This window comes from Siniperca chuatsi, linkage group LG16, assembly GCF_020085105.1.
Source record: "Siniperca chuatsi isolate FFG_IHB_CAS linkage group LG16, ASM2008510v1, whole genome shotgun sequence".
NCBI lineage: Eukaryota > Metazoa > Chordata > Actinopteri > Centrarchiformes > Sinipercidae > Siniperca > Siniperca chuatsi.
In genome coordinates, this window is record NC_058057.1 from 9,982,016 (window position 1) to 10,001,029 (window position 19,014).

A 19,014-nucleotide genomic window follows, 5' to 3' on the forward strand; every position below is an offset into this window, starting at 1 on the left:
GTTTACACTCTGCCTCATTGATAATGCATTACCGCCTATTTCATGGCTGATGTGCGGAATAACACATCGACATTTGACTTTTGGCAATTAATCCTGTCATATCAGATAGTCTCTGACACGAGGTGCTTGAGATTCAGACCCATTTGAGGTGTAACCTTCATTCACTTTGACACTACTTGATACACAAATCAATTTGCTCCCACATAACTGAGGGCAGTGGACGTTTCATGAAGGCAAATGGCACTGTTCCAGTCCAGGACTTCTCCTGAATACTCAATGCATGACGCTACACCTCTGAGCAACAGATTGTCACACTTCATCACATACCCAACACATTTACTCTGTGTGTGTATTCTATAATCTAGGATGGGACCCAGAAATACATGATAAGATTCAAGTTCCCAACCATTTTTGTCTGACGTACCCCCACAGACCTATCACATCAACTCAAGTACCCCTGGGTCAACACACATTTGAAGTGATTTTAAACTGGATGTTATTTATATTTATATTGTTATTATATTATAATATATTATGCTGTTATTGTTATATATGTTATTATATTATTCTATAACACTATTAATTGGTGGATATTGTTACAATATGTTTTATTGTCAATGTGTAGGTCGAGTTGGTAAAGTCTGTAGTCGTACCATTGGGGAAGCTGGACATTTCAACCATTTGAAATTCACTGTGGTATTTTATTTCTCTTGTTGTGAAGCACTTTGTACTTTGTTTTGATAAGTGTTCTATAAATAAAGTTTTATTATTATTATTATTTAACCATTACTTTAAGCTAACTATTTCTCTGCATGCTAGCTAACTAGTTTTCAAAAATATTTTGTAGTTTTAAAATATTAAGTGCTTAAAAATCTCAGCTGAGGCTCTGGACAAAAAGTGGAGGCTTTTTGTGAAGGTAATAAGGCAAAAGAGCCAGTTTGATTGGGCATATCAGAAGAAAACAGACATCTTAAACTTGGTCCAGCTGTCAGAGACAAATGAGCAATCTGGGATGACTGGACTGTTTTTTCCCCTCTTTAATCCTTTCGTCTCTTAAATTTTCCTCTGCCACTTTGCTAACCAAGGCATTACCGGGCAAAAAACAAAACAAAAAACAGGCTATTAGATAAATGGCTAACAACTCCAGCATCAATGAAGCAGAGAAAGCAGGGAGGCAGAGAGAAAAGTTAGAGTAGCATGGAACAGGTGGCAGGTACGGTGAGGAAGGAAGATAAAAAAGGTGAGCGCGTGGAAAAAAAAAAGAGAAGGGAGGCGTGTGGATGACAAGACGAGAGAGGAAAGTGAAAAAAGCCGAGGTTATAAGTGGGTATGGGAAGCAGGTGGATGTTAGGATGGTGGTGGTGGTGGTGTTGGGGGGGCAACAGTATGGGAGGGGTGATGCCGGGAGTGGAGTGAAAGAAACAGACAGACGATTGCAGTAAGGAGGACAGGTGGGGAGGAGGGGAGGAGGAGAGTATAGGTTGAGGATAGGATGGAGGAGGGAGCGAGGTGTAGATACGGTGTCCCCTCTAGTGTGGCAGGGAGCCGGGCGGCTGCTCCTTGGCTGCACTGCATCTGTGATTATGCATGTAGGAGCTGGGCTGTCAGGCTCCGGGTCCTGCGACTGTGCCGCCACTGAGCTTTATCTTGAAATCCCGGTGATTAATGAAACCGGTGGCGCGTTCTGCATGGAGGAGGTGGATGAGAAATGATCAATCTTAATGAGCTATCCGCCGTCCCTATATTAACTGTGGGGGGATATAATGTATGGGGCTCCTGGCGGGGCTCCTCTCCTTTAAAATACGATAACGAGGGAGAGAAAGAACGAGGGCGAGCAGCTTTCCTTCCTCCGCTTATGACACACTGCCGCTGCTCACCTCACGTTTCCTCTCCTCCCCTCCCTCTGCTTTTTGCTCTCTCCTGAGAGCCGGAGCTGTACTAGAAACAGTTAGACATCTCAATGGAAGCCATCCATAGCAAAGTTAAAGAGACAGTGTCAGGTAGCTGCTCAGCTACATCTGCACACAAGCGCAGCGGTCTCCAGACCGCTCCCGCCGTTCTGAAATGAGATGTGTGAGTCAATATCATTAATATGTAGGCCCCATATGGACTCATGTGCCAACGTTACTCATAAGCATATAACTGTGGTATGGCACGTATTCATGTAAGAGAATTACCTGCACATACCGAGTCCACAGTGATTGGAATAAATTTCAACCACATTAAGAATTTGCAACATTCCCAGCTCTTGTGAATTCCAGTTTGTTTTTCACTGGAGGTACCTAGACTTAAGAAATGCTATGAGAGAGATAGAAAAAAAAAAACCCAAAAAACTTTAAAATCCATGCATTTCATATTCCAAGTTAAGCCTGTTTTGTAATCATAATAACCCTAGTTCTGCTTTAGCTAATCCTGATGTGGATAGCTTTAAGATAATCGCCCAGCACAACACTGCAGTGACTTTAATTAATTTACCACTGCTTATTCTGCAGACGCTGATCCTAGTCAGCATATTGGAAATTGAAATAAAAAAAATAAACCTACAACTCTTACACCAGATCAGTATTGTATTTGTCTCGGTGAAAGGCATACTTTCGTATAATTTGCAGTGAGGATGTAGTCGAGATCCTCTGCACTCTATCAAGTAAAAGAGAGACAGAGACAGAGAAGGAGGGAGAGAAAGGAAAGGGGAGGGTTTAATGAATGTGCTTGCTATGATTAATTGTCTCAGTGTGGCTATCACAAACTGGCTGTGTTTTTAATAACTGCTTTGAATGGCCTGTCATGCTAGCAGTATATTCTTGTCGTTGAATCACAATGAATATTTATACATCGCTAATAATACTGATTATACTGTATGCTTTATTTCTACTTAATAACGGTAGCTACTGTAGGTGAGACATGTGCAATCTGCACAACACGTCCAGAAATGAAACATCAGTATCAAATCCAGCAACATCATAAACCAGTAACAAGGTATAACAACCCAATAAAATTGCCTGTCGATTCCAAAATAACCTTTTATGATGTATGATCAAGTGTCAAGAGGAGAGGCATCTATCTCCCTTTATTAAACAGCACCAGCACACACAGCTTGGGCTTGTAAACAGTCACTATCTTACTCATTGGGTGATCTGTAATTTCCTCACTTAGTGGTAATATTGTAGCAATAATGTGCAAAGAACCAATATGCCAGTGGACAGTAATGCCGCAGTGCCAATATGCTTGGTCCAAAAGTAAACAAAAATGAATACATAATTAAAATCTTATTGAGGCTAAAGTTTGAATAAGGCAGATAAGGGAGATTAAATGGTCACAGCAGGAGGAGGAGAGGTGAGCCAGCACTGGATGTGAGGCTGCGCAGGTCTCGCTGTAGCAAAGTAAAACACTGATCTTAACTCAGCAAGGCATCTTAATTGCATTCACTAGCAGCTCCAGAGCTGCTTGGTCCCCAGATGATGGCTGATGTGAGCTGACTGGAAGATGAACTTCCTGGGCAGAGAGGAGGCTGGGCGCTGCTGGATGTGTGCAACGGTGGCAGACTATGTCTACGTGTGTCCCTCTCTTATAGTGGTTTGTATGTGTTTCGTCCTTGTGTGCATTTATGCATGTGATCGTCTGTGTACATATGTGTGTCCCGTGTGTGTGTGTGTAGAAAACAGAACGGTACTGGTAAAGGCCAGTGAAGTGGAAGGAAGCGTTAAAATTATGTTTGACATGAGAAAAGAGGCGAGGAGCCGTGGCACATGCTCAGTATGGCAGCAGGTGGCCCAACAGATCTGTCTGTGACCCCAAACTTCAATCTCAACTAAAGCTTCCAACACATGCGGCGACTGTCCTTCATCTGCTCCTTATTTTTAGGCATTTACCAACAAAAAAAAAAAAAAGCACTGCCTTCAGCGACACAGTGTGCTGCACAACCACAACGCAGCTACCAACAGTGGTCTTAGCTCTCAGTTCATGCTTAGCTGGGAAAACAATATCCAAAACATTATTGGAGTGGCTGGCATAGGTAACATCGGTAACCTATAAAACTCAGCTCAGATATGTGGACATAATAACTTCCTTTTGATATTAATGTGTTTTTCAGTCGTGAGCTGCCTTTAAATGGTGCTCAATCACGTTTGGAGTGAGTGAGTCTGTCCCTGCTGAGCTCGGCACTAGCTTCCCCTGGCTGATATTCATCAGGACAGCCATCGATTTTAATGACTTGGTCAATAGACACACACCGACTCCGCTCTCAGCATCTCTCTCTGTTTCTATCTCTTCTTCGCTCGCCTCCCTCTGTGTCCTGCTTTTATTTTTTTATGGTCCTTTTTAACAACAATGTCAGTCATCCTGTCTTCCCACATTTCACAAAATGTGTTGACAGTTGTGATAGCTGTGGCTTCAGCTACAGATGTGGATAGATTATTTAAGTGAGCGAAAGAGAGGACACTAAAAAATGAGTAAGGAGTGGGTGGTGTGAAGGAAATTAACAATCGGTAAGATGGTGTGGAGTTTGATTTGTACACTTTGATAGGCAGGTATTATGAAAAGCCCTGCTGTGGATGGGGAAACTAGGTAGGCAGATCACAGCCTGGTGACTGGCATATCTCAGTAGGTGATGAGGTTAAAGCTGACTTCAAGCGGCTATGTGTGAATCTTCACACACACACACACACACACACGCACACATACACACAGCCACACAAACATATGGCATTTACACATATGTACATATTCAATATACAAACACACATACTATATACTATAAACAAAAATACAGACAAATACATAGACAGACAGACACACACACACACACCCACAGAGAGGAGCACACAGTTGTTGATGTGCCCACTGATGCAGAGCGAAGACAAATTGCTCCCTTTGAAGGCAAAGCCAAATCAAACACAGAGTGTGATTTCTGTCACTGTGGTGTTTGGCTTTAAGGCTGTGAGGCTGACATCTGACAAAACATCCATGCAGTCACACCCAAGAAGTTGTGCACGCGTGCAACCACACACACATTTGTGTGGCCTGTCTGTGCAGCTGGATTAAGGAGGAAGAGTTCTGTCAGCTCCTCCAAGATCCAGGCCTTTGCCATCAAAAAGCCACAAAACCTCCTCTGCACATCAGCGCTTACTAGCATTGTGTAGAGGCTCAAGCTTTTTTTTTTTTTAATGCAGCACCACAATCACTTAAGTAGTGGCTTTAGTGTTTAAATTGTTTGTCCATTAATCACTTCTGAAAACTCTCTGATGTGAGATGCATGACCAGGATTTGACCGCTGCAAGTCAACATTACAGCACAGTCTCTCACAAATTAAATGACTACCAGAGTAGTGAACAAATTCTCCAAGTTAAAGGAATTTTTCAAACCTCCGTCAGGATGATAATTCATCAGCTACTCAAGCAAGGTCTCCCACGTGTCACTCAGTGGCACAGTGTGAGTTTGGGCTTATTTATTCCCTTTCTTGGATTCCCAGAAGCCCTGACTAGGTTCACCCTGTATGAGTGAATTGGTGTCCAGTTTGTGATTGTGTCAGTTGTAAATGAGGTTTTTTAGTGAAGTGAGCCAGAATGGGCGACCAGGGTGGCATTGTTGTGATCACAGCAGCAAGTTAAGTGTTCCTGTCAGTGGAGAGGTCCACTTCGTCACTCAGGAGGCTGCTAAAGAGGCGTCACTGCCACTAATTTACTGGTGTGGTTTTACCTACTTCCACTGTCCTTGTGACATATTACCCTAATGAGGTGCTTACTAATGTCTATTCAATGCCAAGCAGGGATGAAAAAACAGCTATAATGGTTGAGGAGAAGCGAGATTCAAGTGCCTTTATTTGCAGTTTGACCTTCATAGAGGCCCACACAATATTTCAAGTGTGTAAGAAACTGACAATTTTTTCCCTTCTGCCTTTGAAATGCAGCAGCTGACAAACTGTAACCATACAACCTGAATATATTAGCTTTATCATAACATGAATCGCAGTAACAGTGTTTCTATTGCTGAATTCTAATAATCCTACACTGTTTTCTTTCCCTGTAAAATTGATCTGTATGTATACTATAATTCTAATTAAAATCTAGTTTCTTTGGCCTGTTGGAAGAAGGTCAATAAATTTTGACATGTACATGGTTAATGGATCGCGACAGTCTATTCAACACAAAAGCTAAAAATTTGATAGAGACCGGACCAAGCCGACGAGCCCGCCTAATTATCCATTTCCAATTCTACCTGCAGTCTCATTTCAATGTATCGCAGGCAGCCCCCAAAATAATTGCTTTTTTGCAATCTACAAGTTCATTTGCACACATTTTATTGATCAAAATGAGTCAGGAAAAAGAAAACAATCTAAACCTAAATTAAAAGCTTCATTAAATGTGAAAATTGGTCGGGGAATTGCGAACATCTGTTTCTAGCCCTGCGTCATAAACTCCAAGGTTAAACCAAACACCAATTTATGGCTTTCCAGACTCAGGCATGAGTCTGTGCTGTGAAGCACCTTCACAAACACAGCACAAGTCAACAAGGCTTCAAACGATTTTGAGAGAGATGTGAGGGCAGGGACTGAAAGCTCTTCCTGCCTTGTGTTTGGTAGGCCTTGTAACAATTGCAACTAAGAGCAGTGAAAAGATAAACCTGACGCACTTTTAACCAATTACAGAGCACAACAGTACAGACGTGGCTGTTGTATAGTATTTTGAGATCAGTACAACATGATCTTCTTTCCAAAAGAATCCACTATAGGCAGTATTAGAGGATTTCAGACGCAACCATCTCACTGCTGCTTTAGGTGCACCTCTGTTCTCTGCGACCTTGGAGCAGCTTTGAAGTTCTGGCTCTGGTTGCAAGATGTATTTTAACAACCCCTTGCTTGAGTGTTTTCGGCCTTGTTTATGACTGTTGGCATTCGAAACTGCTCTGGTATACAGACAGAGGGCAGAGGCCTATGCGTTTCATTCCAGCACGGCCCCACATAAGGGGAGGTCACAAGGAATAGAGAGCTAAGAGTACATTGATTTAATACCTAACACCTCCCCGGCTTGCATTCACTGCTGAGCTTAGGTTGCTAGCTGAACAGCTTTGATTTAGCCTTTCAAAGTTAGTCGTGACAAGTTCTATATCTGGAAGAGAGTGATTCTAAAAAACCTAAACATTCAGCCTGTGCAGAGTGTATCAGCTGAAGCTGTCTTTGCTTACCTTTAGGATGTCCTGGGTCACTGAACTCGTACTTCCCCATCCCAACTGTCCGTAGCATTTGCAGCCCGTTAGGACCATCCTGATTGTCTGCAGCTGTGGGCTGAGCCTGCACTGCTGCTGCCGCCTGTCCATTGGTCAGAGGCAGGGCGGGGGGCTGTAAGAGGCCGGGGTGAGAGGTTAAGTGGCCATTTCCCATCACGTTGTGAGGATTTGGATGAACCACCTGGTTGGCTTGGGCAGTGAGGGCGGACGGTGGAACCGTGGGCTGAGCGGAGGGGTACGGAGGCTGGCTGGGCATGCTCAGCACCATCGAGGGCGGCTGCTGGGTCGACTGTGGCGTCAGCTGGAAGTGGGCGGTCATGAGAGGGTGTTGCGGGGGTACTGGTGTCTGGATGGATGGGGTTACTCCTATGATGGGTGACTGCGCAGTCACGCTGTGGCTGTAGGAGGGCGGCTGGGGGAGGGCGTAGGTGTGGGGCAGGAGGCTGGGCTGGCTCACCGCTGCTACTGGTGCAGCCCAGGTTGGACCTATAGACAAACAAACAGACAGAAGAGCAAAAAGAAAGAGCTTAATCAATTGTATATCCAGCATTTAAACCGTGTGAAAGTTGAGGTAAATGTATTTCTATACTGCAGACTGATTTGTGGTATTTTGGTAAGCCGTGGACAAAGCTGAAAACAAAGGCGGAGTGCTGATTTTAAGTCTGGTATTAGATGATCAAATAGAGACAGAAAACAGCGTGAGAAGACAGATTCCAGCTTGAGTCTGTTCCTCTCCACACCACAACTGTCAGTGTGCTGCTCCGCTTCAGTCCAAGTTTGTTTTTGACTTGAGACCTAATATCAAACAAAAAATATTTGAAGCGATGTACAGATCTGCGTCCAAGATCAACATTATAATAAGATTAAGAGATTTACTTTGCCACAAGATGAACAAATTATTTTCTGAATGTGGAAGCATACATGCTCCGTGCATACGGCAGTCTACACTATTATCTGTGTGGGAGTCTGTGTTTACCCAGACACTCTGAGCCAATAATTTCTCTACCCTGAGGCATTAGATGCTGAGGCTGTGCTGGGAAGATGCAGCCATATTGGGCCTCAATGCTGCCTCCTTCCCTCATTCATTTTCTCCTACTCCCTCATCTCTAGCTCCTCCTGCCATGGTCCAAGCTCCAAAAATAGCCTGCCAGTCTGCCAAGGGGCCAAAGGCTAAATCACATCATGCAAAAAGCTAAAGAAAGGAAAAAAGAAGCCCACATTATTCATGATACTAGCCCTGCTGATATAATAGTCTGGGCAGAGAGGGATGAAGAGGGAGGGAGAGATAGAGACAGAGTGAGAAGAAAAGAAAGAAAGAGGTTGGGAACAGGAGACTCCAGAGGAGAGGCCAGTTCCGTTCATAATTCACGTTATTGAGCTAATCGGCACCAACACTGTACTTCATTTCCCTTCTTTTGTAGCCCATCTTGATAAAAGGATTCTAATCAAATAGGTCAGTATAATAATTCCACATCTTCTAAAGTTTCAAGGTTTTAATGCAGTAATAGCACTGATAAGAATTTGAGATATATACATTGTATCTGTCCTCCAATTCTATGTTTTTGTCCTTTACTATTTCTTCAGTCTTTTACCAGAAAAAAATATATTTAATTAGGCAAAGAATTTCATTATCATGATCCAACATTGACATACATTTATAGGCCTTGCCTGCAAAGCAAACAAAAGGTTATTAAATGTATTCAGTTGTCATTGCTGCTTTATACCTCAGAATTAATATTTTCAAAAGGTGCCACATTCCTTTTTAAAAACTTTTTTATTTATTTATTCCGCAATTTGCTTAAGTCTAAAGCACGGCATCAAAAATAGAACTATTTTTGTACAAAGAAACTAAAGTTGAAACAAAACTTATTTTTCAAAGACAAACTTTCTTTAACAGACACAACAGTGAAGTTTCTGTTGAAAGAAACCGTTGATTAATTCTGGCACAGTTGGCAGAGAACTTTCTGGCAACACAGTTCAGTGAAGTGTGGAGAGGAGCTGGCTTCGTTGCAAACGCCAGTCACAGTTTGGAATAGCGCACACACGCAAATCAATATGCAACACTATGCTCGGATTTGAGTGTCATATGCGACGGCGTGCTAGGTCGGTGACATCTCACTCTCCTCATTCCAAGCTGTAGTGTGGGCGTGGGAGCTGCGGTGGTGGGAGGAGGAGACTTACACCCAAAAACAAGACATCCAGAGCTTTATAGCCAATTCAGCCAGACCCTCAATGCACAGCAGAAGGCTGTGGCCACACAACAGGGGGACACACCGCCGCAAATGGCAAAAACAGAGCTCCATACTCTATCACGACTGCATCCTTCCATCGTTAGAGCACTTTGGATGATGCAACGTTCCTCTTGGCTAACTGATCAAACTGTATAATTATTAATGCACGAACCATTTTGAGCATGATGCTTTACTACTACATTGTAGCAGCTGTCTACAATCTAGATTTGTTGAGCTGGAATTTCCACTGGAACAAGCTCTGTGCCAGTATTATTCTTATATGAGACACATTTGTGATGAGCAGGAGGCAGAGGCCAGCAGAGCAATGGAAGGAAATTAACTGCTCGAGGGCAGAGCCATTCTGGGTGAGTTCATTACAATAAGAGTAAAAAACTTCACCATTGGCTTAACTCGTTAATGTCGGGTCTGTGCTCTGCGCTGCAATGCCACTATTGCTCTGTACACATTTTAAAGGGGCTTGTATAGAATAAGGTCGACAGCTAAATTAGACCTGGTGGAGATCATTTGGAGGACTTTCAGAGTTTCGCTACATAGGTTTAATGTAGACTAAATCAGCTTCAGTTAGTGACACACTAACATTAACAAAGGACAATAAAATGAGAGCAGAGTGAAGGTGGTGGGGGACTGGCAGACTTGTGAAGGTGCAATATGGATTTATACTTTTCTGTCTTTTTTTTAAACTTCCTGCTATGACACTGACATTTCTATAATTATATGCATAATTAAGCTGGTTTAGTAAAGATGGTGTTTGCGGGTGTTAATTATGCATGATTGCGTATGTAAAGTATGCATGTTGTGGAGGCAAGCATGTATTTCATGTAGGGCAAGGCAGCTAAGATGTCTCATTAGTACTGGATGCTAGTGGAGATGGCAAGAGCTGTCTGGGGTGTAGCACATAAGTGTGTGTGGACCGTGTACATGCATATATCTGCTGTGTGCAGGCGTATTGATGATGTAAAACTTACATCACTGTAAACTCACAGGTGGAACCAGTGGATGTGTGAATGTGTCTGTCAGTACATATGCATGTGTGTATGTAAATGCTGTGTGTGTGATTCATTACCGCTGGGCTCGCTGTCTCGATGTTGCTTGGCAGGGGGTTCATCTGTATCCCATGGTGTGAGCTGGTTGATGGGCGTCTGTCCCCACCTCACCCCTGGAGCCAGCAGCAGTCCTGGGGTCTGGCTGTCTCCAGGAGACAGACCGGAGACCTGCAGCACAGCAATGAAAAACAACATCACTGATTGGAGCATCATATGAGAAAAAACTAAAACCCAAAGAAATGTGCGAGAATTAAAACCAAATCACTCTACTGCCCATAATCTTTAGATCCTTTACAGCGCAGCTTGTTTTTAAATTATCCTAAAATCAATTATATCAACAACTATGATTTAAATACAATATTTAATTTTATACCTTGAATGAAAAATTCAACAAATCACAGTCATCAAACTGTTTAAGGTCTTGAAGTGAGCCATGATGAAGAAGCATGGCATACAATTAGCAGTGAGTGAGTGCTGATTACAGCCTATATATAATGGGAACAAGGGGGAAAAATTGTGTTCATGGCCTCAAGAGTCTTTGCAGAAAGACCAATATTTCTCTTTTTATATACTAATAACAATTAACTTTCTAGTGTGGGCTACATTCAAATTCAGATCCTTCCCCCTGAGACTGTGTATATCTTAATTTTGCAATGAATTAAACATTGTGCTCAGTCAAGTGAGATAATAGAATACTGAACACAATACAACAAATAGAGTAAACAGAAAGAAATCCTTTTGCAGGGATGAGAGAAAAGAAAAATGCAATTTCAAAAAAGAAAACGAAAAGCTAGGTGACAATGTGTGTATGGGGGTAAAGCCAATGCAACTTCACCAAACCAAACTAAGAATTCCCTAAGCTTTTCTTTGCACCCACATCTCTAATATTTTGCTCTGGTAGGGGAGTGAGAAATGTTATCAGGCAAGCCCAGGCTGATGAAAACACAGGGTCAATCACCACTGGACCCCTGAGCAATATTCGCCTCTCCCTATCTGCAGTTTGGACGCTCGGTCTAACAACCAGGCAGGGAGAGGGCAGAGCCAAGCCTGATTCCCCTGCTAGCCCCAGCCAGTCTCCTGAGTTAATAGAAAAGACCTGGTCACCAGGCCCCTCCTGTGTCCTTCCTGGCTGATCCCTCCATCCCTCTCTCCATCCCTCAATTCCATTATCCTCCCTGACCCAGCGTCCACTTCATCAAGCACGCCATCATGCATTCCAACAGCTGTGTCGACAAACCCCGACAGAGTGCGGGCTGACGGCACCAGGACAAAAATACAATCCAAAAAATTCGGTTCACAGCAAATTAATATGCATCTTTACATTTCGGATCGATTCCTCCCTGCTTTAAGATGGATTTATCACAGCTTTACAGGGTCTATAACACTTAAAGACATTACATGGTAATGATGCAGCACAACATCTGCTCTATAATAAACAACTTCACAATAGCAGACAAATTCAATGAGTGTCACTTACTTGATAAATCCATACTGAAAGTTATCTGACAGTTTGTAAGTGCTGGGGGCAAAAGGAAAAAAAAAACAGTGAAGGGAAACATCTCAAGGCAAAGTAGAAAACAGAGTGATGGAGTGAGAGAATGAAGCTGGGTTTAGGGGGGAGACAGGCTGTCAGGTCTTTTTGTCCAGCTCAACCTGTCGACTTCAGACAAGAGAAAACTGAAATGGTTTACTCAGAGAATGCCCTAAGCGCTCAATTTCATCTGAGAGCCCAGGAGACTCGGGGAGGGAAAATTCTGACCATTTTCAAGGTGAGGAGTTGCTTTCTATAGCCCACTATTTGTTTTAATGAGCGTTTTTCCTCCGCCGTCCTGTGTGCTTTACTGTATTCCTCTCCAGCCATGCTTTACCTTCCCCTCTATACAGGCAAGTCCTCATTAACTTGCAGCATTGACTTACTTTCCTTTAGCCCTGCACCTGCCTTGTAATATTCTCTCATTAATACTCCCACCCATTTACCCAAAACAGAGGGGGAAAAAAACAGGAAAAATCTCTTCTGCTGAAAGGCAATCCATCTGTCACAGTTTTAGTGCACCAGGAAAAAAGAAAAAAAAAATAAGGTTCTTAGTCAGCGCCATCACATTGACAGTATATCTTCTAGGCTCAGGAACAATCCTGACTTGAAAATGATCAAGGTTAGATAGGAAATACACACACACACACACACACACACACACACACATACATATACAGAGAAGCCAGGAGACATCAGACGGGATGTTTATTAAGACGGCAGACTTGCTGCAGGTAGGCAGGAAGGTACTGCAGGTTCTGGGACAGCGCCTGTCATTTTCTCTCAATTTTATTTGCTCTCCCTATTTTCAGTCCCCTCCTCCCTGGCCGCCCATTATCACCGGGCAGCAGATGGTTTCCTCTGACTCGACAAAAACCATGCTGGAGAAGAGGAGTGGAGCCAGATAAATAATTTTTGAGTCGTGCCAAGCCATTCTGTGTTTGTTGTCAAGCTGGCTGGGGAAAGGTTGTTTTGTACCGTAAGCAACATCCGTGCATATGGACCACATACTGTAAGCGTGGAATGTGGCACTTACACTTAGGCACACACAAAGGTGCATATATAACTGCATGTACACATGAAAGATGTTCTTCTTTACCATTTGAACTTTATTTGACTTATATTTCTGCAGACGATACACACAAGCAACTATGTCCAGAATAGGACTTATTTTCATTATCCCTTAATCTGTCAAATACGTTATCGATGAATTGACTAATTGTTTGGTATATGAAATGTGGGAAAATAGTTAAAAATGACACAAGTTCCCAAAGCAAAAGATAACTTATTTACATTTGTCCAAACTGCAATGCCATATCAAAAGATATTCAGTATACAACCGCATAAGACAAACAAAAATAGGAAATCCTCACATTTGAGGGGCTGAAACCAGCAAATAATTGTTGGCATTTTTCCGTGAAAAATTATTATTGTTGCAGATACATTTATTGTCAATCAACTAATTAATTAATCAATCAATCGTTTCAGGTCTAATACAAAACATAAGATCAAGTGGGCTAAAGCTGCATTTTATATTTACAACATGCTGGAAGTCATTTCTCTATATTTAACAGGAAATTGTGGGAATTTTGTTCAGTACTGTAGTGGTATTCAAACCTGAAAAAAAGCCTCAGAATTTGAAGCAGCTATCCATCTGCTCCTCCTGCACAAACACACATGCAGATACACATGAGCACACACATGCATGCACAGCAAAGCTAGAAGGATCTTTCCCCCTTCTCAAACCTCAATGTTGCAGACATGTCAGAATCGGTGTATTGAAGAGAGGAAGATAAAACTAAGGTGCATCAGGCCTAAATATATACTTGTCCTCCTCCGTCCGAACAGCAGAGTCAGCAGTCTGATTCTGGCTGGCGTAGGAGCTATTTTCTCAGACATGGCAAACACTGACATCTCTGACATCTGTCATTATGTGCGTTATCTCACAATAGTAGGCAACAATAATGTGCCTACAAGAGCCCTCTTGCCACTGGCCACCATCTGCTGTAGGCACATGCAGGAGGGGCCTCGTGGAGATCCAGGGCTACGGGCTTTGATTGCTTTGAGTCATCCACATCCAAACAAACAGAAAGCGTTTGCTCATGGCTTTGTGTTTGCCTTCGCATTTTGTTCGAGCCAGCCCTTGTCTGTGTGAGGTATTGCACCAGTTCAATCCTATAATAACACCAGGTAGGACACCACAGAAAACTACCACCATGGATATTCTGCATAAGCTCCAGCTATTTGTACCTATTGTGCTCGTGGTATGAGCCAGTATACCTAAGCCTGAACATATAGTGCTCCCATCCAGTTAAGCAATGGCCTTCGTTTCCCCAGAGAAATTAGTTTATTGCTCGACTCAGGGAGAAATAGCAAGAGAGAGCGAGAGAGAGGGAGGGAGGGATGAGTATGTCTATAACACCCAGGTCCCATTGGGGTAAACGACATTACAGCACACACTGATCAAATCAACTAACTGCTATGAGATTTAATAACAGGTCTGGGCGAGAAAAAAAAGAGGTGTAGTGAGAGAAAAGCTGGTTTTAAAGAAAAAAGGAAAAGAGGGTTGAGGGAGGGCTTGGGCCTTAAATGGAGAAAGGCGTTCACACAAACACACAAACACGCACACATAGCAAGTCAGTAACAATACCACAGTGAAAAGCTAATCTCGTGAAATGTCATTAGCACAACTGCCAGACACAATGAGATAGCAGGGTGCAGGCCAGTGCTACACCAGTTGATTATGTTCTACCTTTTAAGGTTCAGTGTTCCTCTGGTGGCAAAGCTCTTTACACACAAGAGGAAAATAACAGACCCCAGGCAAGGAGGAGGTTCACTGTTGTGTGACATCACTCAGCTGGCATGGTAATCAAGCCTGTTAATGTGCAGTTGTTTTCCTGATAGGTTTATCAGTTAATCTCATCCAAACGGATGGACGAGCTCCTGGATTTCTGGTGGTCCAGCGTAGAGCTGCCATTATGGTTTAATTTAAATGCATCAGAGAAAACACACACTCAGCAATCTCCACAACTCCACAATCAGCCGGTTATCTCTGGGGACAGGCATGTACACAAATTTAATTATAATCAAAATTTCAATAACAGCAGTCACTGCAGCGCCTTGCTATATTGTGTGCACCCGTAAAATAATATCATATTGTAATTCCACACCATGAACAAATCGTAAAAAACAGTATGTGCGGGCAAGGAAATGAAATTCAACTCCAACAGAATGGCTTTTTCTTCCCTTTGGCCAGGCATGGACAGATACAGTGAATTTGGCTGAAATGTGGAGGGTGATGGAAATAATGGCTTTCCTCGGAGAAAAGAAACAGAAAGAATGGCAGCGAAGGAAGGAGTGAAAGATTGAGAGGCAGAGTAAGACAAACCCATCCATCACATAGCCTTGTATCATTGCCTTTGACAGATCATTTTCAGTTTTTCTAAAATGGAGAGAAGAAAAAAATCTCCTTTTTCCTTCTCTTGCTCTGTCCAAAATCTCCAACCAAGTGTGGTCCGAAATTGACCAGGAGCGCTAAGGAGTGTACAAAAGCACATTTTCTTTCAAACATTATTCACTTACTGTATAGAGGTATCTCTTTTCCATGACAACGCGCTGACACCTAAATGTGAAGTGGATTTGTTCTGGGCTTCCGTCATAATGGTGCTGAATGCTGGAGCCGAACCGTGGGGCGGCTGTGTCCAATCTATTAGACTGGAACATAGCACAGCATCTCAGGAGTAAACAAAGAGACTACCGCGCCATTTTTGGCAGCCATCTTAAAATGGAGTGGTGCTCCAACATGTCGAATAGCGTGGTGCCATAGACGGAGAACGTGCGTATTCAGCATACTGAAGAGACAGAGAGGAATCGAGGTAATGTTTCTATTTCCTCCAAATGATCATTTGTATTACACTTAAAAATGTGAACTGATACTGTGATTAGACACATCCACTGCTTCGTGGAAGGTATAAAATGTTACATTTGTTGAACATTAAAAAGCTAATCTTGTGTTATGTTTAAAGACCTTACTGTGAATTGGAGGAGCTCATATCTTAAATGACACTTTTAAACAGTCAGATAAATTACTAGATAAAAATCTGTAGCACCACTCTTATCAAATCCCTCTCTGCTGATCCCAGTTGGTAACTAATTTGAAAAATTCACTTCCATACATGGCTCTGATGGCAAAACTACAATTTTAAAATTATGTGAACCAATATTTGCATTACATAATCAGTCTATAACATTGTGGTTTCTCACTATTATTGTCCATAATAAGAAGGAACAAAGAACTCAGAATACAGAATGGAAAGAAGAAAACTGGCTGCTTAATGTTTTCTGACAGCTAAAACATTTCTGTTTGTCTTAAAATCTAAAACATTATTTATTTTTCTACTGAACAATGCTTGCCACTATTTACAACACCTGCCTCTTTCTTAAAGAAATACAGCAAAACATGTCATAAGTGTAGTCACCATCTGCATGGAGGCAATATCACTTTATACAAGAAAAATGTCAGCCATTACTGGTGGTTGACTGTTCATGACAGGCAGTTTTTGCACTAAAAATTGAAAATCCAAACAAAGTGGATCCTTCTAGGCGCCAACGCTTAACACTGACCCCCGGCAGTACGACAGAAAAGCATAATGAAAACACACAACACAAGCGCCTGGTGGGTATATATGCTATTGATGCACCACAGAAAGGGCTACGGATACAGACTCTATAATTTCAAGCCCCGGGCCAAACGACTGAAGGGGAACGGACTTCACTTCCACTGAAATTCCAGCTAAGACACTCAGACAGCTCGGCAAGTTCGTGGCTCGACGCACACGTTCCAGAAAAGAGAAGCGTGATCGCAGGGGTGAGGCCGACAAGCTTCAGTGGAAAGGCAGGGCTGGAAACCCCGCCTAATATCCCATGAGTGCTCCGAGGTTGCAGCGCTTACCCTCCAAACCCTACCTCAGCCCCTTTTCTTGTGTTTTCTTTTCTCTTGCAGATAGTGGCTGTGGTGCTACAGCGCCGTGAACATGTTTTATCTGTGGGACTAAGCAGCGGTGGTAAAGCTTAGAGGGGGTGACTAGTGTTTGGACATGTGAGCTGTGGAGACTTCCTTATGTCATGGTAACACCTCCCAGAGGAGCGTGTCAGAAACCATGTTGCCCTTCTTTGGCACTGGCCGGGACAGTGAGAGACATAGGTCTCCAGCAGGCCATGACCCTGCTTGATATGTGGTGAGTGTTTGGGGAACAAAATATCCACTGCCTGTCACAGCAGCAGCCTTGGAGGCCCAGACACGACTGTGTAGCTCTTGTCTGTTGTTGAAACTGAGGAAAATGACTGCTGTGTGTGGCCTTGTGTGTCTGTGTGTGTGTGTGAGCACAGAGGGCATGTGTGGCTGTAATAAATGAGCATTAACTGGGCAAACAGCCATTTAGCGCTAAAGAATAAATTGAATTTATATTGATATTGCAATATGAAGGGAAACAATATCTACTTTGCCAAGTGCAGTGTGGGGAGTTCTTAAATGCACGTGCAATCTGCAAGCCAAACACTGAGATGGGAAAAACCAGATGACCATATGGCAGGGCTGGAAATCAGGGGGAAAATGCAATGGATGCTTATTGCACAGGTCTACACTTATATAGCGGTTCAAGTTCCAAACTGGTATATTGTCTGAAGACATATACCAGTTTCACTACCACCATGTTCATACACACTTCCATGGCTCTCTGACATACAGCACGACATTGCCTTGACAGTGGCATGTTTTGTTTATGTTGCTGTCTTTACCGAAACAGTTGAGGCAATTTATTCGGTTAACATTACATAATGTACAGCATGTCTGAAAGGGCCTTAAGTTATCAGGTTGCTATTGTAACGTGGAAGTAGATTAGAATAAATCTTTCACTCTTTTCACTTCTTACCGTCGACACGTTAGCTGCTGCGTTCGACAAATTCATGGAAATATTTTCCTTCAGTTTGGGAGAAAAAAAACTATACACTTCAGTTAATATTATTGCTTGACTATAACCTCACATCTCCACGCATTACTTGCACCTCCTCTGCACTTGTTTCTTTTCTAACAGTAAGTAGTGTAGTGGGAAGGCAGGAGATGTTGCTCCTAAGAGACAATCACTTCCCACATTGTTGAGAGGTTTAATCGAACTCTGTAGAGTTCACTAGCCCTCGTGTCCAATAAGAACAACTAAATGTTTGCAGATCATCTTTAACGATTATCTTTATAGGACTTTTACTTGACTTGATGTATTAATGAGAGACTAAAACCAAAAAGATCTAGTAATAGCATCTTCAGTCAAGAGCTGAACTCCTGCAGGTCTGAAGCATGTTTCATGAGCTAAACAGATAATTTGACGCTCATTCTGTGATGGATGCATGCATACACAGACAGATTATAAAACTGACAGAGCTGACAGGCAGTTAGATGGATGCTACTATCCCATGGAGCCTCCTATTGACTTTCGCTAGGCACCAAGAGATCTGGCAGACAAAGAAGCAGCCTTTGGTCAATAGTGGTCCCACAAGTACAGAACAGTCAGGTTTCTGCCCAACAACCCTGCTGGTCTGACAAAATGCCCAAATATGAGCTCTAAAATTGCTTATTTCAAACCAGATGGTATTAAAGTAAACAGGACTGTATTTTGTTTACTTCACATCCACATCCATAGGATTTAGTCTGCTGAAATGCACATACTGAAGCATTTTACAGTGTTACATCACCTCAGCACCTGGAAGGCAAAATCTCTAATCAGACTACAAGTGTGAGTAATTAAACTGAAAATACAGGCACAGCCAATGGCAAGTATTTGCTGCAAATGTGCCTAATTAATGATGCAGTGCTGCAACATTATGAGAGCACAATGACCAAATGTATCAGCTCCACTCAGATGAACTCTGGACACTGAATATACCAGTTGGCTACAGAGTGCCTCTCACCTTTCAT

At 42.6% G+C, this 19,014-nt stretch overlaps 1 protein-coding gene across 4 annotated transcripts in view; it reads right to left on the reverse strand.

The window, feature by feature from the left end:
- Positions 1 to 19,014, reverse strand: part of LOC122863710 (kelch-like protein 29) — a 196,975-nt gene that overhangs the window by 88,879 nt on the left and 89,082 nt on the right. For all 4 annotated transcript variants that reach the window (XM_044170450.1, XM_044170448.1, XM_044170449.1 and 1 more), the window contains 2 exons: positions 10,537 to 10,684; positions 7,180 to 7,707 (listed from right to left, as the gene is read on the reverse strand). In XM_044170450.1, the coding sequence (XP_044026385.1) occupies positions 7,180 to 7,707; positions 10,537 to 10,684 (676 nt within the window). The remainder of the gene's footprint in view (positions 1 to 7,179; positions 7,708 to 10,536; positions 10,685 to 19,014) is intronic.